The 24,084-nt window shown below is 41.2% G+C and overlaps 1 protein-coding gene and 1 long non-coding RNA gene across 3 annotated transcripts in view; one reads left to right on the forward strand and one right to left on the reverse strand.

Annotated features, from left to right (window-relative positions):
- The window catches only part of LOC129736154 (uncharacterized), a 132,858-nt gene that overhangs the window by 8,412 nt on the left and 100,362 nt on the right, over window positions 1-24,084 (reverse strand). The window lies entirely within an intron of this gene.
- On the forward strand, window positions 1,123-23,196 carry LOC102047561 (cell surface glycoprotein CD200 receptor 1-A-like). Of its 2 annotated transcripts, XM_005433394.4 has the most exons (6): window positions 1,128-1,434; window positions 14,441-14,749; window positions 15,517-15,771; window positions 16,591-16,693; window positions 17,632-17,683; window positions 18,966-23,196. In XM_005433394.4, exons 1-6 carry the CDS (start codon window positions 1,350-1,352, stop codon window positions 19,086-19,088), a joined length of 927 nt encoding a protein of 308 aa, XP_005433451.2. In that variant the 5' UTR covers window positions 1,128-1,349; the 3' UTR covers window positions 19,089-23,196. The 2 variants fall into 2 exon arrangements, with proteins under 2 accessions (XP_014142264.1, XP_005433451.2); XM_014286789.3 differs by lacking the exon at window positions 16,591-16,693 and having other exon boundaries at window positions 1,123-1,434.

A 24,084-nucleotide genomic window follows, 5' to 3' on the forward strand; every position in this document is an offset into this window, starting at 1 on the left:
CCTCAGAACAATGTGGAGGAGTGTCAAAATGTTAAATTGAATTTAAAAAAAGCAAGTGAGGAGAAATACACAGAACACTCTCCCTCACAAAACTGTAGACAATAAAATAATCCTGGGACCAAGATGATCCAGCTGGATTTCTGTCATATCTGATTTTCTTTATATGATCATAATCAGTCTTTTTAATTTTTTTTTTACATAGGACCTTAATTCACACTCAGTGACCATCAATGCAGACCATTTTTGAACACCGGTCTGATCAAACAAAATTACCAAAACATCATACTACAGTCATCAGCACAGCTTGCTGATGTTCAGACACGGTGTGCAGTCCTAGCCTCTGAGCAGTTCAATTTCCTGCCAACTTTGATCTGTTTCCTCTTAACCTCTTACTCCTCTGTCCTCAGCGGTAATTATTCGGAGCTGTAGCTTTCAATAGCTGAGGCCTTTTCTTTACTGCTGACCCACGGAACTGTTCTGGGGGAGTGCTGTGGCTTAAGAAAGGAAAAGAAACCCTGAATCTGAACTTACTACATCAGTGAGGATGTGGGGAAACAGATATAGTATTTTTTAAAAAACCACACAAGTATTCTGAAAAAACCAAACAGTTTTTCAGTGAATTATGTGGGTCAGCTTCAACTACTGTATTATTTCTGTTGAAAAGTATGTAAAATAGGGTTTTCTTTTCCCTCAAAACTCGGTTTCTCTTATTTCCAGGGTCTGGAAAACCTTGTTCAAGATGAGAACTATGCTGCCAGTAGCTAAATAGCTACTGAAGGGAGAAATCATTAAAAATATCACTTACAGAGAAGACTTGAGACTGCTGATTCTTTTGAGGGAGACATGAGGAGGAATTTTCTTGGAGGTGGTGACAAAGAAGTGATAAAGAAGGAGCAGCAGCAGTAGTAGTAGTGGCAGTGACAAATATGAAGAGTAAGTTTTTCTCTAGCTTTCCAAGATTAAGATTTCCTTTTTGATATTAAACTCAGCCTTGAATAATCTCCTCGACTTTTACCCCCTTGAGCTCTGCTGCAGAGTTTATCTCCACTCATCAGCCTCCCGAGCAGAGCCAATGAACGGAAGGCAGAGCTGTTCAATCTGTTTCCTCAGTGTTCGCCCAGGCTCTCGGCACAGGAAGCCTAGCGCTCTGAAAAGACAGAAGGAGGAACCTCTCCAGCTTTGAGGAGCCAGTCGACCAGGAGCACGCACAGCTGGAGGAGAGGAGTGGGAAAGGGGGAGAGAAAACACTGACACTGGCTGCTAAGGATGCGCTGGCAGGCGAGAAATACTCCCCATGACCACAGCTAGGTTGGCGGTGGGATGGATGGAGTGACGGAGCTGCCCGAGTCATGAAAGCAGGAGGCGACATGAAGATCGCTGGGAAGGCTGTGTGTGTTTTTGTGCTGTTCACCATCAAGGTCATGAGTACAGTAGGTGAGTCTAACTGGGACCAGTCAGCCACAGGGATGGAAGGAAGGGAAATATGCACAGCTATTTTCTTTACATAAAAGCTATTCACCATGCTGTGACTTTCCTTAATTACTAAAAGTTATGGAGCACAAGTTAAATGTGCTTCCCCAAAATCCAATCCTACTTTTCTTTCTTCAGGGGCTACAAGGCTGCCGGGAGTTATCCCTATGACTTCCATGTAGGCAGTTATTTAGCGACCCTTAGCCGGGAATGTATCATTTGTCACAGATAGACTTTTTACTCAGACCACTGAATCCACATCATCTGAGAAACTGATCCGTTTGACATATTAAAAATATTCCTGGGAAAGTATTTGTGAACTTGAAGGTTCTGGCCATGTGGTTTCTGCTGAAGAGAGGCTGTGGGTGCTCTGAAAAAGGGCAGGGATCTCTTGTGTCTTTCTGAGGAGTGGTGGAAGATCACTGATGTGCTGACAGTAGGGAGCAGTTTCTGGAATTTTGTTCTGAAGCTAACGGGCAAAATCAGCATCAATAGCAGGAAAGGCTTTTGTGGCAAAGACAGTGGCATTTCTAAGCCTTTCTAACCTTGCCTTCTAGTGTAGTTGACTTGGTTTTAATACAGTTAATGTCTCCCACATTTGCATTTCTGGAGCTTGTGCTCTTGCAGACAGCACACGGCAGTCCAGGGACTTGGCAACAAAACTAGGGATTTGAGCAGCAGTTCCAGAAACTTAAACTGTCTGTGGATAGAGGGAAAAGGCAGATAGGTCTGTGAGATACAAATTAAAACATGGATATCTATGAATAATATGTAACACATAAGCATGTGTCCATTCCTATTAGTCCATTCCCATTATGCACAGGTAGAACTAAACTACATGAACAATAGTTGTTCTGTTCCATTTGGCCAGAAAATAAAAATGGCTCCTTGGTGCTGTTTTAAAGCAAAATGGATGCAGTCATCATTGGCAGTGAGGGAACACCTGCCTGTAATGTGTTTGGCTGATCAAATAAGGTGTCCAAAATGGTTACCTCAGTGCTACCCATTGGAAAAAATTTAAATACTTCACAAACATTATTAAAGTTTGCAAAAAATTTAAATTTAAAATTTAAAAAATTTAAATACTTCACAAACATTATTAAAAAAAACCTCACAACAGGCACACTGGAGGTAAAAATCCTGCCCCTATTCTGCAGGTAAAGAACTATCTCAGAAGAATACTGAGGAACCTGCTCAGGGTCGTACAGGCAGGTTATGGTAATGTCAGAGACAGTTAACATTTTAAAATACAGCTGCTCAAAAAGTAAAGGAGTATGGACATGTCACAAAATGTTGAAGAAAATGGGGAAGACAAAGGAAAATCCTACCAGCAAAAATTCTTTTTAATAATTGACTTTGCTGGAAATATTACAAAAAAAATCCAGTGCCAAAAAGTGGGGTTTTTTTCACCCAAAGGTAATAGGATTTTAACTTCTTAGTGTCTTGGAGAATCAATGATATTCCCCTTCAAAGAACATACAAAAAGTTGTTCAGTTAAAATCTAATTTCATGTTTGAATGCTGCGCCCCCCTCCCCCCCCAAAAAAAAACCAAACCACCAAACTATGTCCCCCCTTCTGAAGACTAGAGAAAGCTACTTTTAATGAAGTAAGGTCATGAAAAAACTGTTGTGTGTAACCAGGCTTTATCTACAGTAGCATTTTCCTTAACATTTCCTTGGGTTTTGTGGTTTGGTTAGTTGTTACAAGAGCAGAAGAGGCAGCTTGGAAGCAAGGCTGAGGTCACTTCATGATTGTCCTATCTAGATCTGCCCCCGGGTAGAGCTGGATAATATGCTGCTGAAGCTGCTGGTGCTTGATCTGTACTAACAGTCCTTCTGTGACAATCCTCGTAGCAGCAGCAGTGGAAAAGACTCAAAATCTTTTCAGTAACACTTTGAAGACTTCTCTAATTGAACTAAGCAGACAGGACACCACAGGTGGTTCTGTACATGCTCCAGAGGAAAGGTTATAATGGAGGGTGAGATCGTCAATGAAAGGCTCATGCAATAAATTTCTTTTTATCGGATTGAGATTTGCAGTGGTGGACTGTGTAAGTCTTGCACCTGTAGCTGTATCCTGTGACGATGGATATGACCAAGTGCTTCAGAGGAAGCTGAAAGAAATCCATTGTCAATAATGAGACGTGATTCTCTGTGGTTGTTCAGTTTTACCAACAGTGAAAAATCAAATGGCATTGCATCAGTGCTGGAATTAGAGTATGTGAGGCGTATAAAAGTGAAGTAGTTTACTGAGCAGCCTGGCTAGAGTTCAAGTTTACCTGCATACGCAACTTTCTTGAATGCTATTGCTTTCATTTAGTTTCTTTCTCAATATAACTTGTTAATTCTCTTTCACTAGTGTACTAGTGTTTTATTACCTTCTGACTTTTTCTGTCCTCGTGTGTTTAGTGCTCCTATCTCTGCTGCTTCCTATTCTAGTTTACCATGGAATCTTGGTGCAGATAAAAAAAAATAAAATCATACTCTAAAACCTGATTCTGGTAAATTTACATTTGTCTCCATTTCAGTATTTCTTTGCTGCTCCTTTGGGTTTATGTGCTGGAATCTTTCTGATTTCTTTTGTCCTAAACACAGCTGAGTCCAAGCAACCTGTTTCTCTTACTCAAATACTTAAAACAGAATTCTGTACTATTAAATTAAGCAAAAATTTCCTCAGAAGACATCTAAATTGCCCTAATACAATCTCCAAAGCGTGTCCTTCTGACATTAATGTTTTATTTTGCTGTGGTCCAAATGCATTGTCTGAACGTGTCTAGTTTCAAAACCATGGAAACAGGGAAGTTCAGTCTTGCAAGCTGACCACGTACTCCATGACTACAAAGCAAATTTCTGTAATTGTGTATGCGCTTGTAGAAGTACATGCTACTTAAAACTCACAGTTGACGTATTTTGTATTTAGAGGTACAATCATTTGTAAGAAAAAAATGTAGGGAATCTTCTTACGCTGCCTTACCTTTGTGCTGAGTAAGAAAATGTAGGAAGAAAAGTACTATGCTAAAGCTAAGCACTGAACAGGTATGACTGAGATTTTAACCATATAAAAATGAGGTCATAAATGTGTTTTCACAGCAGTCCTTTATCTGTTCTCTGCAAAGTATGAAAAAGAGAGCATACAACCTATTGTTTGCAGTCAATGATCTATTTTTGTTTAGAATAGCAGGACAATGCCACTTAAGCATAAATAAACAGTACAAATTATTTTATTTTTCTTCTCATGAGGAAGAGAGTAAAAGGCCAAGTTCAGGATGCAGAACAGAATATAAAACATGCTGTATTTTTTTCTGTACTGACAAGTAGAAGGGCCCTTTGCACTGCGTTACACATGGTGTCACAGTGCTACTCTGGAAGATATACTACCCAAGGCACTTTGGCATCCAGCGTAAATCCCTTTTCCCCTCATCCATTCCAGCTCACATTCTGCAAGGATGAAGATCTACTTACTTTGCACACAGAAGTTGCTGTGCCAAGTTTAAAGTCTACAGCCAGACAACAGCTTGTTAAATTCAGTGATGACTTATTGTCAGCTGGGGATTTGGCCAATGGTGTTTGTTCTGTAAGCTGGATGACACTAACACATCATTTAAACACCAATTCCTCCATTAAAGAAGTGTAGCCATCCTTTTTTCTAGAGTTATATTTATATTGAGACATAGCCCATCATATGTGAGGGTGGAAACAAAACTTCAGAAAGGACCCCTACATCACTGCATCAAATTGCCTTTTTTTGCAGGCATTGTATCATTAAACACTTTTCATGAGCAATCTAAGCATCAAAAAAAGCACCCACCTTATTGAAAGGCTGTTTTTCTTCCTGATTGAAGCAAGATTCTCTATTCTAATTTCCAGCCTGAATTTGTTGTCCTACTTATTTTTATTGTTATTACATTTTGAGCTGCTGAATTTCAGCACACATCTATCATTCTACTCATCAAGGTCCTTTTTGTGTGACATTTCCATTCTTTATCTTAATAATGCTATATTCTTGCTTTCAGCAGATTTCCTCACACACTCCTGATGCAAATGCCAATGCCATCAGTAAAATCGATAAACAGAATTACCATAAATATCTTCTGCTGAGAAACTTTATTAGCAAGCTACTTTTAACCTGACACCTTTTAACACTGCCTTTTGCTTTCTCTCCTTAATCCAGTTCTTTATCCATCATGTTTCCCTCCACTTGTCCCTCTGTTCTTCAGCTTAATTTATGATTTTCAAGAGGACACTGTATCAAACTGCATCTCTAACTAGGTGAGCTTTAACATCTTTCCTTTGCCCTCAAAATCAGCCGTCTTGAATGACTGCTTGAAAGGATGCTGGAGAAAGCTAAAGAGAATTAAAAGATCATAGAAAAATTAGAAACTAGAAATGGGCAACTGCAAAGGTATATTCTATCTTGAATGGGAAGACTGAAACCTTGGGATCATTATTAAGTTCTGTCAGTGTGCCCACCTCCCTGCAACATCTACAGTCATATTAAAGTTTGCAATCTAAAAAAAATCCAGCCGTGCTGCAGGCATGTAAACCAGAGTTTACAATGACAAAGTATATTTTTCTGACTGTGTTTTAGGGTTGCTATTTCAGCTTGTATGAGACAGAAGGATATTTATATTGCAAGTGACACAGTAATGGTGGCAGAAAAGAAATGTGTTAAAAGGAGACCAAAAGAAGATTTTGAGTACAAGGAAGAAAGGAATTTCTGAAGACAGGAAAAAGCCTAAATAGAATTAAATGGGAATAGGAGGTATTTTCAAGGAATAAGGATGAATATGGATAAAAGAGTGTCAGTAGGAAACTAACAATAAAGGTATAAATCTCTTATTGTGTCCTTTTAAGGATACGAAAAAGCTGTGATCGCACTTCAAAAAACAGTCATATGAGCTCAGGCCGTATTTCTATCGTGAAGGTTAGAGTAGCCTAACTACTTACTGCTCATCAGACACACAGGGCTGGTTTTCAGCCTACACTCTGTCCAGTGCTGTTGTGGCTACATTTTTGGAGCCACAAAGCTGCCGTATATGAAAGCCTGTCAGTACCTTAGCAATCCCTGTGCTAATATGAAGCACTTCTATTTGTCTGTCTCTCACCTCATTCCAGACAAGCCTTGCCAAGTGCCACAGGCAGCCTGTGGCAGTAGTAGGGGCGAACAGATGCAGAGCTCAGCCTGTTGTATCTGGCCTCTTCCAAGCGTCCGGTAGGGCATTTTTGATTATGACTTACTATGACTCATAGAATATGTTCCTTCCAAGATATAGTTAGTCATTTTCTTGTGGTATGATCATTGTTTCAGTTCATTATACCTCCAAGTTGAATACATTACAATCTGCGGGGTGGGGGTGGTGAGATGCACCAAAACACCGTGGTAGATTGTTACTGTAAGAGATAAAGACACGATAGAATGTTGTCTGAGGAAGTAACACAGTCTCTTTACAGTGTGAAAAGATCTTTAACAGCTACATTTCTGAACAGTCTGTGATGGACTTGAGCCATTTTGAGGGGAAAAATATGTTCTACTGTGTGTTAAAACCTGATATAAAGAATAACAGAGGCTGGAAATCTTTTCTATTTGAAAGCAATCAGAAGCACTTTCAAGCTGTATAGCTGTCTCTGATTTTCTGATGATTCCCCTGAAAATTTTAGTGGCTTCACAATCAAATGTTCCTGTTTTTAAAATCTTTCTTTCTCCTTTTACTGTGAGAAAGACTGAGAAACAGGAGAAATGACTGAGTAAGTGACACCACAAAGGAACTGGTGCAACTAGTTGTCCATGAAAGCTGTCCAACACACTATGTTTAAAAAATAACACACCATGTTAAAAAAAAGCAGAACAAAGTCTTTCCCCCAATCTTTTTCAATTACAGTAGTTTTAGCATGACAACAGTAACCAGAACATTTTTGAAACACAAATGCAAACTCCTCAGCTGAGTTTGTTTTTTCCTAAGAAGATATGTCCGTTTTCAAATGTAAAAGTGGGATCTGTCAGTGCATTGGAATGTGCACTCAATGCACTGGAAAAGAGCTTGAGAACCTTCTCAGACATGGCTTAAAATCTTTAACAGTCAAGGAGAAACAATGAGGGATAGCATAATACTATTGGTATTATAGTTAGAAGTCAAATTGGAGGACCTCAGTCTAAAGGCCTCCTACCCTACCCACCAGTCAGATGAGTCTCCAAGATGAAAACTGCTCATGATGGATTTGCACCCACCACCAAACTAGGATTCTGTAGCCCAGAACTGTACAGAACTCCCAGAACCTGACTTCCCTATTTTTCTACATCAGCGTGACAGATAGCACATACTCCTGGGCTCCTGGCCTCTGCTCGTTCCAGCTAACAGAAAAAAGTTATTGTCATTTTCCAGAGTGCACTCATTTATGAATAATAAGACTGAAAATGAGAAGTTATTTACAGTAAATGTGTAGATACACAATGCTTCATTTCACTCTTCACTCCCGTGTGCAATGACATAGTTAACAGTACTGACATTTAATTGTTGTCCTATGGTTATCACTGCACAGGGATGAACCTGATAGCTCACACCTCTTCAAATTTCTTGTTCTCTGCAGCCCCACAGGCAGTAAGGTCCTTGCTGCACTGGTTATCCCCTTCTTCAGCTACACCAATCTGTCAGTTCAGCTCAGCTACAACATGGGTTTTCACCTTGAGAGAAGTAGCAATGCAGTGTACTTGTTTCTGGTCCTTTGTTTGAATAGATGAATGCTGACGTGTATGCCACATACACCCTAATGCATCGGGCATAAACTAAACAGCTATCACAGAGGAAACTTTAGCAACTGACTTTAAGTCATTTTAAAGCATGAAATCACCATTCCAGAAAATAGTGGTGCAGTGACAGGGTTGAATGAAAACACTTGCAGCACTGAATCTGTCCTCTTTAACAGAGTAGAACACTGTGATGGTTTGGGCTGGGGGATAGTTAATTTTCTTCACAGCAGCCAGCATGGGGCTGTGTTTTGGATCTGTGCTGACAACAGCGTTGATAACAGGGATGTTTGCATTGCTGCAGAGCCGTGCTTGCCCAGAGCTGAGGCCTCTTCTGCTTCCCACCCACCCCAGCAGCGAGCAGGCTGGGGGGGCACTAGAAGCTGGGAGGGGACACGGCTGGGACAGCTGACCCCAACTGCCCAAAGGGATCTCCCACACCATACGAGGCTCAGCATATAAAACTGGGGGGAGAAGAAGGAAGGGGAAGACGTTCGTAGTTACGGCATTTGTCTTCCCAAGTAACCGTTATGTGTGATGGAGCCCTGCTTTCCTGGAGGTGGCTGAGCACCTGCCTGCCGATGGGAAGTAACGAATGAATCCCTTATTTTGCTTTGCTTGCGTGAGCAGCTTTTACTTTACTTATTAAACTGTCTTTATCTCAACCCATGAGTTTTCTCACTTTTACTCTTCTGATCTCTCCCCCATCCCACCGGGGTGGGGGGAGTGAGTGATCAGCTGGTTGTTCTTAGCTGCCAGCTCTTGTTAAATGACAAATATTTCTGTTTGTTTAGTTTGCCTGCACAGCAGGCATACACCCTTCAGATTTAGTGAAATTCCCAGAGGGAAGGAGAGATTGTGGCTTCCCTCAGAGCTGCTGAGTACGTATCCAGAGTGCAGGCAGGCACAGGCAGCATGAGGATGGCAAAGAAAGCAGATGGGGAGACGTTGGCAAAGGGCTTGGCTGGAGCAGACCCACAAGAAGTCATGGAAGTGATGGAAAAAGGAGCTCAGAAGAGATCATGTGGAATGTGTGCAGCCTGACAAGTCACTGAAAGTTGGTAGAGCAGAAGAGAGGGCTGGGGTAAAGAACCTGTTCTGTAGGTGCACAGAGAGCAGGGGAGAGTTATTTTCAGGCCTTTTTTTTTTTTTTTCATGAGTATAGCTACCAATTCTGTGTTCACTGAAGAGCTTTCGCTTTCTAGCATATTGTTTTATGTTCTAATGAAACACATTTTTAGAGACTAGGTGGATTTTGATATGCTCACCAGAAACAGAAAGCAGAGCATGTCCAACCTCAGCCCAAAATGAGGTCCTGTCAACATCTACAAATTGAAGGAAATGCTATGGCTGACTAGGAAGGACAGGATAAAGATGAAGATAATTTTTATTTAAAGGATTGCCTTTGTGCTAGTGGATCCCGTACCTATTTACAGATTGATTCCTGACAGTATATATTTTGGACTGCTTTTAAAAAAATCTAACTCTGTAATAAAAACCAGCAGGTCTTGACATCTGATAGACTATATTTTAGCTTGAAATGGACAGAAAAGAAAATCTTCTTTTCATCAGAAAATTTTATGAAAATGGCTGAAACTATTCTTCATCATTTGGAAGTTTCTCATCAAGTATTACCCGATCCCACGCCCATTTTGCTGGTGAGTTACAAGACTTTAGCTCACACAGTTCAAAACCCTAAATTATCTGAACTTGATACTATGCTCTGTGGTAAAATGAAGCAGAGGTATTTTTTTGCATATGCTTTCTTGGAAGAAGAGGAAGCATGGTGGAAGATTTCTGCACCATGTGATAATGTGAGTATCTATGGAAATGGAAGCACTGTAACTGTCCACATGGCTGACAAGCAGGGCTAATGAGCAAATGCCCAGCAGTATCAGCCTGGCTACACTGGGTTTGGGACTCAGTCTAGCAGGTATCCACTGCACTCTGCCATCACAGCATGCTTCCATGCCACATTGAACCAGAAGACGATCAAAATAGGTACAGGCTTTGCAGTTAAACCTTGCTCCCTTACCGTTGTGTGTGTGTGGGGGGGTTGTTGGGGTTTTTTTGGTTGGTTTTTTTTTTGTTGTTGTTTCTCTGACTTCAACACAAAGGCAGTTTTAGACAGTTCTTGGGAGAATGTGAACAGGCTAACAGGATCATAATATAGGATAAAACCCTCTCTTAATAATATATTTCTGTTCTACAGAGATAAAAACACATTCCTTGTTCCACCTTAGGAGGAGGTCTTCAAAGTCCTTTCAGAAATACAAATTAGCCAAACCCTTCAGGATTTTTGGCATATGCATATTCTGTAAAAGAATATGATCTAAAGATCATGTTTCTAGCAGCATGCATGAGAGAAGAGGCAAAGCAAGGAGGAAAGTACACAAGTCATATTTACACTAATGCCACTTATCTGCACTCTACCAATGAAAGAGGGTAGTAAAGTGAAAGCAATTTAAATTTATTATGTTTATAAGGGCTCTTTACAAAAGTAGGAAGCTGTATGGAAGGATAGAATAAACAAGAAGATTTTTTACTAATTAATCTACTGTCTGGGGAAAAGCTCTTGCCTTGCTAAAAGCCTTCTAAATTAGTAAAAAGATACAGGAGAATTCAGAATCCTTCCACAAATTTGTTGTAAACCTAAAAATGTATTTAAACATGATTCAGTAGATTTTAAGATGACTGGTGTGGCTTATAATTTGAAGTGAGTGGTACCTGATTCATTCAGGGGAGAATATGACAGAAAGGCATAGAAGAAAGCACTGCTTTCACTCCGTTTTCCTTTACAGTCTCGAAGCACGCAAGTGGTTATGTTGAGGAACTCGTATATTGCAATAGGCTGCTTAGGAGATGTAGAGTTGAAAGTCTAGTAAAATGATCCTGCTTTAATATGTAAATAAAAGCGTACACAATTAAATATGCACAACAGTGTCATTCCTGCCCAACATTTGCAAATATCCAAAAACCCCCCAGCCCCGACACACAGGCTGTTTGAATGCTTAGGTTTGCTTAGTCATTTTTAGATGAAGTCAGCCATACTGATGACATGAGTCGGAGGTCTGAGGCTCTTGGCAATGTTAAACTGGGAGAGGAAACACTTTGTTCTCCAATTTTCAGAGACATTCACAGAACTCACATCCAGAAACCATCATGAGACAAAGAGCTTCTTTCAGTTCCTTTCCTGGTAAAATCATCTCAGTTTAAAACACACACCTCACATTTTCTTGAAATGTCATCAAGCAGAAAAATCTTGTCATTTAAAACCACTTCCAATGTAATAGTACATCACAGGACACTGCTGACAATTGAATCAAGGAAACAAGCATTTGTGGGGCTGGTGGGTAATTTGTGTATCAGAAAATGGTGTGAATAGATAGAACTTTTCTTCTTAAGCCATGCTTGGAAACATTAATCAATGAATCCTGGCAGTATTGAGCAGCGGGAAGCTAAATACTGTTGCCTTTATGTAATAAAAATGGGAAGCAGATGGCTTCAGTGAAATATTATTCCCACCTGATTTTCCTCTTCTACCAGCAACAACCCCCCCCCCCAAAAAAAAAAACCAAACAAACAACTTCTCAGAATTACACTTTGACTTCCAAATTATAAAGCTGGAGGAACTGATACATTACAGCATTGTACAGTGTGGGGCAATATTACAGCTACACCTACATCAATCTGCATTAGCGAGGTCTAGGTTTGGAAATGTCTTCACACAAGGGATATTTAGCCCTCAAAATGAAAAGGCAAAAACCTTTAAAGGAATCTGTAAGTAGTTTAAATGCAGTGAACTGTGTTCATTTCGCAAGCCAGAAATCATTTCCCAGGAACACAGTTGAAACAGAAGGAAAAGTGACTGAGCTCAAATGGCTCAGAAGGTAATGAGATTTCAGACAATGTTTTTAAGGTAAAACCAACTGTAGTTTTCTCAGAGAGGATAATAGTAGTGATTTGACTAATAATTTGAAGTTGATGCTCATTAAGACCATTTCTTACAGCACTGTGAATGTTCAGGAACTGGGCTTCCCATTGTGCCAGCCAGCAGAGGTCATGAAATTCCAACTCTGGGTAGGGGATAGTGAAACACAACAAAGTCAGGTCTGGTGTTTCTGAGGAAGACTTTGACAAAGGTTTGATTAATCATGCAAAACTAGGGTCTTCTAGTTCTTTGCATATTCCAGCTGAACTTTCAATTGCTGCTTTAGTATATCTGCTTGAAAAGTTTGGGGAGGGGGTTAACATTTTTGGAATAATTTGTGAAAAACTCATTTGTCAGTACAAATCAGGTTGGTTAACTCTTGTTGTCCTTCCAGATTAATGCATGGTTTGAAGGTAGTACTCTGATTTCTCCTGACACTCAGATCTCCGAATGCCACTAAAAACCATTACTCAGCCCAAGTAAAGAGCAACTCAGGGTTCCATCAGAGACACAGAGCACTCAGATCAGTGGTTTAGTCTCAAACTTAAATGGTCACCTATTAAAAGAGGGAATGAGTGAGGTGGGAAATGGAGGCTGGCTTGGGCTACAGCTATGGATATTATTCCTTTTAACTCATCAAGTATCGCATTTAGGAGATTATGAATAAGAAAGTTATTTACCTGTGACAGGTCTTTTCAGGCGATTATTTATATACACACATTGTGGATTTTTGGGGTTGTTTGCTTTTAATTTCAGCAGGATCTAAAGGGCACAAAAGTCCCATTCTTTCATGTACTCTTCACACTAGTTTACAACCTGTGGCTGAGACTCTTGTTTTCTCTCAATCTCAAAAGTGCCTCACAAAGGAGGGTCAGCTGCCAATGTAAGTGTAGGCAGCACTAATGCACATATAAGCAACTCATCTTGAAGAAGAGTTACAGGTAACCTTTCTTTTGTCTCTAGCTGCTCGCTCACATGTACACGTGTACTGCAAATAAAACCCACCATGGAATACTTTATTTAGGAAAAGGTCCCAATGTGACTAGTTGAAATAAACCAAAATAACCAACAGTCCCAAAGGTGGCATCATGTTGAGAGGCTTCAATGATCAAAGAAATAGTTAAATTAATTTGGGGCTAGAAACTTGACCCCTTGGATGTGTCAGCTGAAGACACAGGCAGATGAGGGGTCCCAAATCTGGTCAATATAAAGACAGCAAGCATGACTCATGTTAAATATGTGCAAAAAAGAATTAGTCCTGAAAGCTCGTAGAGGAAGAAAACCAAGGCAAATTACTTTCTTGGCTAAGAAGAAATTCAGGGACCCATAGTAAAAATATATATATATATATATATATATAAAAAAATATATATAAAAATATTAAAGGCAATCCTGAGGGTGAATCTTGTATTGAACAAACACTGCACACAGAGGAGCCATAATAGTGATCTGGCTCTCTGTCCTTCTGTGGTAACTTCCAAAAAACAGGAAGGGAGAATTAAGTCCAAGATTTTCTATACAGATAATCTGGCTTCAAGTACATAGTTCATGGATCATGAAAAGATAAAGACAGGAGGTATTGTGCCTGACTCCAAGCAAGAGTCATGTTTTAAAACCCAGAAGAGTCAGTGTCATAGAAAAAATAAAATAAAATCAGCATGTTTCCAAGCAAAGGCAAAGCAGAATTCAAGAACGAGACATACTTACTATTAGAGAGTCAACACAGTTGATACATTAACTGAATAAAGTTTCTCTGAAATTTTAGCCTTGCAAGCAAGAGGCATAGGGATATGGGCATATTTAACACCTTCGTAGCTGTGTGCCTGGCACAAAAATGGGTAGGTCTTACATTTGTGTCCTACAGGGACCACTGCAGTAAAACCAGAACAGACACGGTGTGAATGCATATGTACACATTGTGTACACTCCCAGTGTGAATTTATATGTTCACAAAGATTCAGAAAATGAAAAGACACCTCTGAGAAGTTAGGAAAAAACCTTTACTCCTGCACAAAGCTCCACCATGGTTATTTGTTACACCTCTAAGAGGTATATACAAGGCCTTAGCCCACAGTGTTGTTGATAGTATTGACAGGGTAAACTATAATAGTCCACTGGCTCCATAATCCACAGCTGTAATAGGAGATGACAGACAATTCGCAGATGAGCACGGACAGGGCCTCACGCTGGTGTGTGACCACGCACACCTTTCTCTGTGAAGCACAGAGCAGAACTCCAAGGCTATGGGTGATGTGCCTGGCACATTCTCACATGTCCTTCTCCTTTCTCTCCTGCAGGGAACCTCGAAGTGTCAGCAATGGTAGGTAGCACCTCTGTGCTCACCTGCACTCCCAGACCAAATACAACTATGATAATATGGAAAATGAACCCCAAAGTTGGAGGCCCCTGCACTTTGGGATACAGGGCTGATCACCACAAGATAGACAGAACAAACTGCAGTGACAGCATAAACTGGAGATCCAGACCAGATTGGGATCCTGACCTTGAGATACGGCAAGTGGGAATAGCCCATGAGGGAAACTACACCTGCGAAGTAGTAGCAACAGAAGGGAATTTCCATGAGATGTACCACCTGACCGTGCTGGGTAAGGGGCTCCTTCCTCATTTTACAGTTCTGCAAAGGACCATGTCTGTGCCTGGACATACAAAGCTCCTCTCTCCATGCACCAGGGGAAGTGTGCAGTAGGAAAAGGACCTTTCTTGCTGGGAGAAAGTGTCATGCATTTCATTGGTAGTAGCTGTGTGTCTCCCTTCTTACTTCCCAAACCTCTTCTCCCTTCTGCTACCCCCTTTTCCACTGTCTAGTTAGAAGCAAGAGGTGTGAAGCAATTTCCAGTATACTAAAAGAGGACCCTGCACACGCATCCACTTATCCCATAGATTCAATCATTAATAGACTAATTTAAGAGAACTAAAGCAGCTGACAGTAACACTTCCAAGTGCTGAGATACTCTGTCAAAGGCGGGATGTTGTTACCCAGACCGTAGGAGGGGACCCATTTCCTCTCATGCTGGCATTCAGATACATCTTAAACCACGTGTACTATGGCTGCTTAGCACAAAAGTCTACTTCAGCCCCGCATTTGGGATAAGCCCCCCTGCAATGTCCAAGAAAACCTCCTCTAATGGCACATGGCTGCGGTGACTCACCTGAATGGGGGAGAGTTGTCCAAAAGGGAAAAAGGAGGCACGATCTTGGTCTCTTGTGACTTTGGCCCATGTCGCTGTAACGGGGTGGCGCCTCCAACCTTCTTCTGCTCTTTGCACTGTACATTTTAGGTAGAGAACAAGAACATCATATCCCAACTGCAGCAAACTAACTCCATGCATCTCCCCCCCCTGACACTTTGCAGTCCCCCCCAGGCTGACCGTGCGCTGTGATGATGACGATGGGAGGCCGGTGTGCGAGGCAGGGGCAGGGAGGCCGGCTGCTCAGATCTGGTGGGTCCCAGAGAGCAACTCCCCCCCCAGGGAAGAAGCCCATGACAACGGGACAGTGACTGTTCTCAGCAAGTTCGCAGCATATAGCACCAACGTGACTAATGCAACCTGCTTCATGTCCCACCCAGTGTGGAACCAGAGCATGGACGTAGGCTGTCCTCCCCCAGGTAAGCTTCTCTTTGTTTGTTGGATGTTTAAAATCCTGGTCGGCTTCCAGTGCATTTCTGTTCCTTCTAGGGACAAAAATCCATAAAAACTATAGAAACCTTCAGTGAAGTCCTATATAGACAAGAGCACCATCCCCAGCTGCCTTTGCCCCGAAACATCACCAGCTTGTTTGTGTTCTAGACACTATTTTCGAATGGGTTCTTCTCTAAGAAGGATATACATAAGTGTGATAGTATTCTTTTGGTATTGGAAATGTTGTTGGGTACAGAGAAAAAGCATTCATGACTTTATAGTGTTAAAATAATCTCTTTGAAGCAGAACATAAGCAAATTTTTTTTTTTTTTATATGCAAATGTAAAGTCTCTTGCTGAAATCATGGCAAGGGAGAGAAAGAGAACCAACTCTTCTGTGGCCAGCAGAAAGAAAGAAAACATATCATTGCAAGTTGTGAATGTCTGAGACTGTACGACATTTGGTTTCTGGGTTTTGCTTTTTTTTGTTGCTTTTGAGAACTATGTGAGTTGCAGTACTGAGATATGCTGAGTCCTTGACAGGATCTGAGGTATGGCTTAGTGAAAAAATATTGTGAGTGTTCACTGTGGGATTTGTGGGATCTGCTTTTGTCTCTGATACAGACTCCATTTGTGTTTCTCAGACAAATTTCGTTACTGACTTTCCCTTCTGCTGAAGCGGATTATGTTTATTATATGAGCATGCTGAGAATGTGTGTATGTGCTAAAGCAGCTTTAATCTGTACTGAAATAATAGAGAAATGGAGCAGTGAGAAGATACAACTGATACTAACTCTTTGTGTTTAGAGAACATGAACCTTACCTGGTTGTATGTCTCCATCATTCTTTGTTTCCTGAGCATTATCCCCTTCGTGGCTGTCATGTACTATTTTAAGCTCCACATTGACAGGTATGTATGATAGGGTGCTAAGGAAAGATCTTCTAGTGCTAGAAGAAATCTTTAAGTACTGTTTCTGTCTTGAAATCATATAATTCTGTCAGTCTGTGCTGTTTATGAATAACTGAATGAACTACATCAGATATTTCTATACTGCAGACACTGTACATTGCACACATCTTCACTGAATAATGCACCTGAGTAAAATAAAAATAGGTAGCATTTGCAGAGGAACCTCATTGCATTGACTGTTATGCTAAAGGGGAGCTCTTCATTCTAAAGGAAACTGGGAGAGTAAGGCTGTTCTTCAGATACTGTGATAGTCTGTCAGTGTCTCTCTTGTTTAGATCAGGGGTTGCTCCTGATGCCTAATAAGTTCTATCAAGTACCAGAAGACTTAGCCAGTGCTATCCTGCCATATCCACAGAGGGGACAGTAGATTGTATCTGTATTTAGGAAAAAGCATCCTGGGTGAAGCTGGACTCTAGCCCCTTTAGGATTTGCTATGGAGAAAAAAGCAGTAAATCATTTGTGCAGAGAAAGGCTGAATTAGCATCTGTACCGAGTACCTCAGCTATGTTCCCTCCTTCCCCTATTCCAAAACTGCTTTTCTCTCAAACCTTCTCCCTCAGAGGTGAAGAATTAGTTCAATACAATTTCACTAACTTCAAATTGTACAACCTTTCAGAGGACTTTGATTTTAATCTGCTTCCACTTTGTGCTTAAGCACCCACAAACATGAGAAAAGACCTCTAAAGAAAGTCAGGATGCCATATTTTCAGGATCAAAAGTCAAGAGAGAGAGGCATGAGAAGGATTTTTGGCTTTACTCTTGATGAAAAAAAAAAATAAATGTTTCATAAGCTTGCGAGCAAAGAAACCGAGCTGTGATCCAGCCAAACCTAGGACTGAGGAAGGATTGTGTTTTAATACCCGTTTTCTTTTCCACAGACTGTGCCACAAAACCAAAACTCCTGAAACTGCTCCCACAGATTCCCCACAGGTAAGGAGAATGATGCAAATTCAACCATCACCAAATCAGTGATCTTCTGGTAGCCCTGAAAACATGGTCAGTAAAGGGAAACCATGAAATTTTTACTCTCTGCTTTCAGCAGGTGCTACTGTGTCTTGTCTGTTTGCTCTTAACTGTATCTGAGGACAAAACAAAGCCTAGCATCACCGTCATTTTGACTTAGAGCAAATAATAGAGGCATGTTTCAACAGCAAAGGCTCAGCAACTGCCATCTTTACCTGAGTATAAGAGTGAGTTCCACTACATCTCCCTGGTCATATCGGATACGCTGACCACAACTGCTGTACAAACAGCAACAGTACTGAGGAGGTGAGGCAGTATCATAGGAATATTAACAAAGCTATTAGTAAACAAGAGGATCAAACAACCAAATTAACAGACACAGGGGAGAACAAGAATATCCCTCTTGCGATATTGTGCAAGTTTTGAAGGCCACTCTTTATCTTGTATGGTCAATCCACAATCAAAGAACCAACGATACTGAAGACAAAACATTTATAAAACAATGGAAGGAGTGCTGAGCTGCAAGCTGGGGGGTATTTTTGAATTCCCCATGCTGTTTCAATTGCTCTGTGTAGCTGAGCAATTCACCCAACAGCTCTGTGTCTCTGTTCTCTGCTACCAAACATAAATAACAGCATTTCTATGCAGGCAAGACATGTTACACCTATATTATGAATATCTGTGCACCTACAGTAAACACTAGGTTCAAATTCTGTCATCAATTAAAAAAGTGTTTCAGTTTCAATTTCTGAAAAGACTTAGTTAATTCTAGTTACTGTTATTGCTGTCCTACCTCCCAGTTGTTGATGACAGATGCAGCTGCATTTAATGTAAAATAATGACTGAAGTACCAGTCTGTCACATCATGCAACTTTCATTAGCGTGTCTGTAGACTGAAATTGTAGACTGATGGAAGAATCTATCACGGTCAAGACTCTACCATGTTATTTGCTCTTTCTAGAGAATTAGACCCTAATACAATTTTTTTCAGTCCGAAGTAAGTGGAGTAGGAGAGGAAAAAGAAGCAGGTGAACAAATACCCCAGCTTTACCATTCAAATCTTTAACAGAAACAGCAAAACAAGTTCTTTGCTAGAAAAAACAATAGTTGTTTTTATCTTGAGTCCAAGAAGAATAAATATGGGAGCACTATTTCCCAGTTACATTCTTCAGTCCAGACGAAATGCTTGCAGAGTCGTGCCAAACTAAATTGCCCCTTGTATTTACAGTTTTTGGTTTTGTTTTGCTAGGAAGACACAATGGAAGTGGAACCTTATACTATTTATGTGCAGAAGGAAAATGTAATTTACAACTCAGTATCTGATCTGACAGCGGGGCAGAATCTTCCACAAGGACTGTCACCAGCAACATGAATGATTCAACATCACTGGAAAGGGAGAGAGACACTTTATAAAACACCGGTTAGAGAAAGAAATTTCTCAGAGGATTTCTTCAGATTTTGGGGCAACAGAGCTCACTACGTCTGTTCAAACACCTGTGCTTGCTGATGAGTCTGTATAGTTCTTTTTTCCCCTGTTTTGCCTTCTTCCTTGGGAAAGAGGTTTCCTGTTATTCCTTGGGAAAATGTGACTGACCCCATGCCATAGCTTTTCCTGGAAAAGCTGTTGTGATCAGTCTTCCTTTTGCTGTTCTTGCCTTGGAGATCCTAGTTTTGTCAGTCACTTCTAGGCATTACTTTGATGCACTTGACACTATATTGCACACATTCGGGAGATGGGAGGAGTGTTATGTCTGAACTAAACTGAAACACTCTTCAATCAATAGCCACTTTTTCTAATTTACAAATTACTAACGTAGTGGCCTGAGTACTGATCATCACAGAATAACTCAATTGGCAGAAGGTATTGGTAGGGAAGACCTTTAATACCCTAGCCCTGAAAATGGAAACGAGTGATGAATTTAAAGGTCATCCACTAAGAAAGACACTTCACTGCGTGGTTAATTACTTGTTAGATTCACATTCAGTATTTCCACTAAATGTTTGTTCTGTATTTCAGATCATTGTTATGATTATTTTTCCATAACATTTTCTGAAAATAGGGTATTCTTTCTTAAGAGTATTGTCATCAAGAAACTGTAAAAGAATTAGGTTACTCAAATCCAGTAAGCTACTTTTAACAGAAAAGAAATCCAATATTTCACAAAACGAAACAAGTTCAAATATACCTTCTATAACTGTGCAATAATGTACAAAAAGGATAAAATGCTTGCTAATTCTAATCATATTTATTTTAACTACCACAACTGAAGATTTTTTCATTCATATGCCTAGATATTTTATTGATATTCCTTTAAATATATTTGCAAGCCCACTTTTTAATGTGTAAGTTAGCTTATATTTCTTAATTTGTCTCATGTTGAGGTAACTTCTCACCTTCCCAAAATATCCTTTGGGAATAAGTCAAATAAACTGTCCTCTATATACTAGCAGTTCTCAAACTTTTTGGATTGATACCTTACTAGCTAAAATAGGAACTGGCTTTACAGTAAGAGTAAAGAAATCCTCTGTTTAAAGTAAACCTCTGTTTACTACCTCTTATTCCAGTATTTTTAAAGACTGACTAGATACTTGGTTTGATGGTGGAATCAGAAGAACTAGATTTTTCCTTTAGATCACAGAATCATAGATCATAGATCTTCAAGAAGACAGTCTTAAAGGTGCAGAAGCAGGCCATCCCCGTGTGCCGAAAGGCAAGTGTTGGAGGAGAAGCCCGGCCTGGCTGAATAAAGAGCTTTTTCTGGAACTCAGGTAAAAGAAGAGAATTTATCACTTTTGGAAGAAGGGGCAGGCAACTCAGGAGAACTGTAAGGATGTTGTTAGGTTATGCAGGGAGAAAATTAGAAAGGAGAAAGCCCAGCTAGAACTTAAGATGGTCACTGACATAAAGGATAACAAAAAATGTTTTTACAAATCTATTAGAAACAAAAGGAGGGCCAAGGATAATCTCCATCCTTTATTGGATGTGGCAGGGAACATTGCCACAAAAGATGAGGAAAACGCTGAGGTACTTAATGCTTTCTTTGCTTGTCTTTAATAGTCAGACCAGTTACCTTCAGGGTACTCAGTCCTCTAGCTGGAAGTCTGTGACAAGGAGCAGAATGAAGTCCCCACAGTCCAGGAGGAAACAGTGACCTGCTGCTCCACTTAGACGTGCACAAGTCTATAGGGCCGAATGGGATCCACCCGAGGGCACTGAGGGAGCTGGCGAAGGAGCTCGCCAAGCTGCTCTCCACCATTTATCAGCAGTCCTGGCTAACCAGGGAGGTCCCAGCAGACTGGAGGTCAGCCAGTGTGGCACCCATCTACAAGAAGGGCAGGAAGGAGCATCCGGGGAACTACAGCTCTGTCAGCCTGACCTCGTGCCGGGGCAGGTTATGGAGCAAGATCATCCTGAGTGCCATCACGTGGCACATGCAGGACAATGGGGCCATCAGGCCCAGCCAGCAGGGGTTTATGAAAGGCAGGTCCTGCTTGGTGAACCTGATCTCCTTCTATGACATGAGGACCCACCTAGTGGGTGAGGGAAAAGCTGTGGATGTTGTGGATGTGCCTGGGCCTTGGTAAAGCCTTTGACACCATCTCCCACAGCATCTCCTGGAGACACTGGCTGCTCATGGCTTTGATAGGTGAACTCTACACTGCATAAAAAGCTGGCTGGCTGACCCCAAAGAGTGGTGGAGAATGGAGCTACATCCAGCTAGTGGCCGGTCACAGGTGCTGCTCCCCAGGGCTCGGTACTGGGGCCAGTCCTGCTTAATATCTTTATCGACAATCTGGATGAGGGGATCAAGCGCACCCTCAGTAAGTTTGCACACAACACCAAGTTGAGGGGGGGAATGTTAATCTGCTTGAAGGTAGGAAGACTCTGCAGAGGGGTCTGGACAAGCTGGACCAGTGGTTTGAGGCCAGCTGTGGGAAGTTCAACAAGAAAAAGTTCTGGGTCCTGCAATTGGGTCACAACAACCCCATGCAATGCTACAGGCTTGGGGCAGAGTGGCTGGAAAGATGCCTGGGGAGAAGGACCTGGGGTGCTGGTTGACAGCCAACTGAACATGAGCCAGCAGTGTGGCCCACGTGGCCAAAAAAGGTCAACAGCATCCTGGCTTGTATCAGAAGTAGTGTGACCAGCAGGACTAGGGCTGTGATCATCCCCCTGTACTCAGCACTGGTGAGGCCACAACTTGAATCCTGTGTTCAGTTTTGGGCCCCTCACTACAAGAAAGACCTTAAGGTGCTGGAGCGTGTCCAGAGAAGGGCAACGAAGCTGGTGAAGGGTCTGGAGCACAAGTCTTATGAGGAGCGGCTAAGGGATCTGGGGTTGTTTAGTTTGGAGAAAAGGAGGTTCAGGGAGGACCCTGTTGCTCTCTACAACTACATGAAAGGAGGTTGTAGAAAGGTGGGGCCGGCCTCTTCTCCCAGATAACAAACAATCTGACAAGAGGAAATGGCCTCAGATTACACCAGGGGAGGTTTAGATTGGCTATTAGGAAATGTTTCTTCATGGAAAGGGTGGTCAAGCATTGGAACAGGCTGACCTGAGACATGGTGAGATCAGCATCCCTGGAAGTGTTCAAAAAACATGCAGATGCAGTGCTTAGAGACACGGCTTAATGGTGGACTTGGCAGTCCTGGGTTAACGGTTTAAACTGATGACCTTAAAGGTCTTTTCCAACCTAAATGATTCTGTGATTCTACAATTCTATGAAAAGTCTTTGACACACATTGCTAGAGATTTCTTTTGTGATAGCCTCCTGAGGGCTATGACCCCATGGCTGGAAAACAGATTTCCAAATTGATTGCAGTTCCTAAATGTATTAGTCATGTAAACTGATACAATTGGTTATTTATTCTCATCTAGCAGCTATGAAACAGCCACTTTTGTCCAGGTGCTCTCTGCATGCAAGAATTGTTCTCCATTTCTGTATGTTATTTTAGAATGGAAGGCAACAAAAGTCAGTATGAATCAGCTACAAACAAGTTTTAAAGGAACCTCAGTTTCCAGTGACTTACCAAAGAGAGCCAGTCAACTCAGTCATTCCTCTGAAATTCCCCACTTAAAATAGGTGTAATACTGTCCAATGATTTCTTCCCACGCAAAAACAGTGCCATCACTTCTTACACTTTTTTTCTGTGGACTAGAAAGTCATTTATGTTGTTCAACATCCACAAAGTTGATCCTATGAGACAGCAGCTCTTGAAGGTAGACTCTTGCCAGTTTACATGTAACATATTATAGTTACGGAAGTATAATACCTGCTGACCTGCTGTCTGTAGGGGTTTATGATCCTTTACAGGCCTATTACACTGGATTAAATCATGTATGTTCCAGACCTGGATGTTGCTAAGTTGCTAACTGGTTGATTGTATCCTTCATCCTCTACTTTGTTTCACATTCAGGTCTGCTATATTTGGAAAGCAGGATTTTAATTTGTGACTGTAATAAATAATATGAGCTAAGAGTCTTGCGTACACACACACATACAAATATGCTCTTTTTCCATAGTAGCACAGAAGGTCTAGAGGAAAGTCCTTCCTGCACTCCTCTTCCTCCATCAGGGTACTTGCTACTTCTCTTTGCAATGTGCTGCTGTTGTGCTGCAGTCATCCTCCATGCAAAAGTGCTGTGTTGACTGTCTCTCAGCAGTCAGGCAAGCCTGCCCTCTAAACTCCCCAGAATGTTGCGAAGTCACAGGAAGAAAGTCAGCAACTTTTCAGCTCTCCCCATGAAGAAAGGTTTTGGCTTTAACCACATTTACCAATGCTATCTCTTGCTGCAACATTTCATTTTGCTAAATTTGTATCGCCCGGTTTTACTGCTATATTTTATCTTCACACACACATTCCAGTCTCTTGACAGTTTACAAGTGCCATTCCCGCTCTAATCAGGGTGTTAATAAACATGGTTCTCTTACTGAGCTCACATGCACAGCAAGTCCGCAGATTCAGTACTGTTGTGCATCCACAGAGCAGCTGCTCACCCAACAGCAGCAGGCTTCCTTCAGACTAAGGGCATAATCTTTAAGATGGCACTGGCAGTACTAAAAAATGGATACACTACAAGTCCTGAGACTGAACATAGCTTCTGTACCTACATCAGTTCTTGGGCCTCTCTAACAAGAAATAATTTCCCAAATAATAAAGAACAAAATCAAGCCTGTCATCACCCGTTTAAAGCACCGTGTAAGATTGCATTAAATCGCAAATTTGGGCAGAAAGGTCATTATATCATCACTTACCTGCTTCAAACAGCTTCCTTAACAACAGAAAGTGGTGTTTCAGATATTATCCTGTCTTTGCAGCCCAACAGGTTTCAGGACTTACAACTACAGTCTCCTGCCAGTATCATC

Source organism: Falco cherrug, chromosome 5 (assembly GCF_023634085.1).
Source record: "Falco cherrug isolate bFalChe1 chromosome 5, bFalChe1.pri, whole genome shotgun sequence".
Taxonomy (NCBI): domain Eukaryota; kingdom Metazoa; phylum Chordata; class Aves; order Falconiformes; family Falconidae; genus Falco; species Falco cherrug.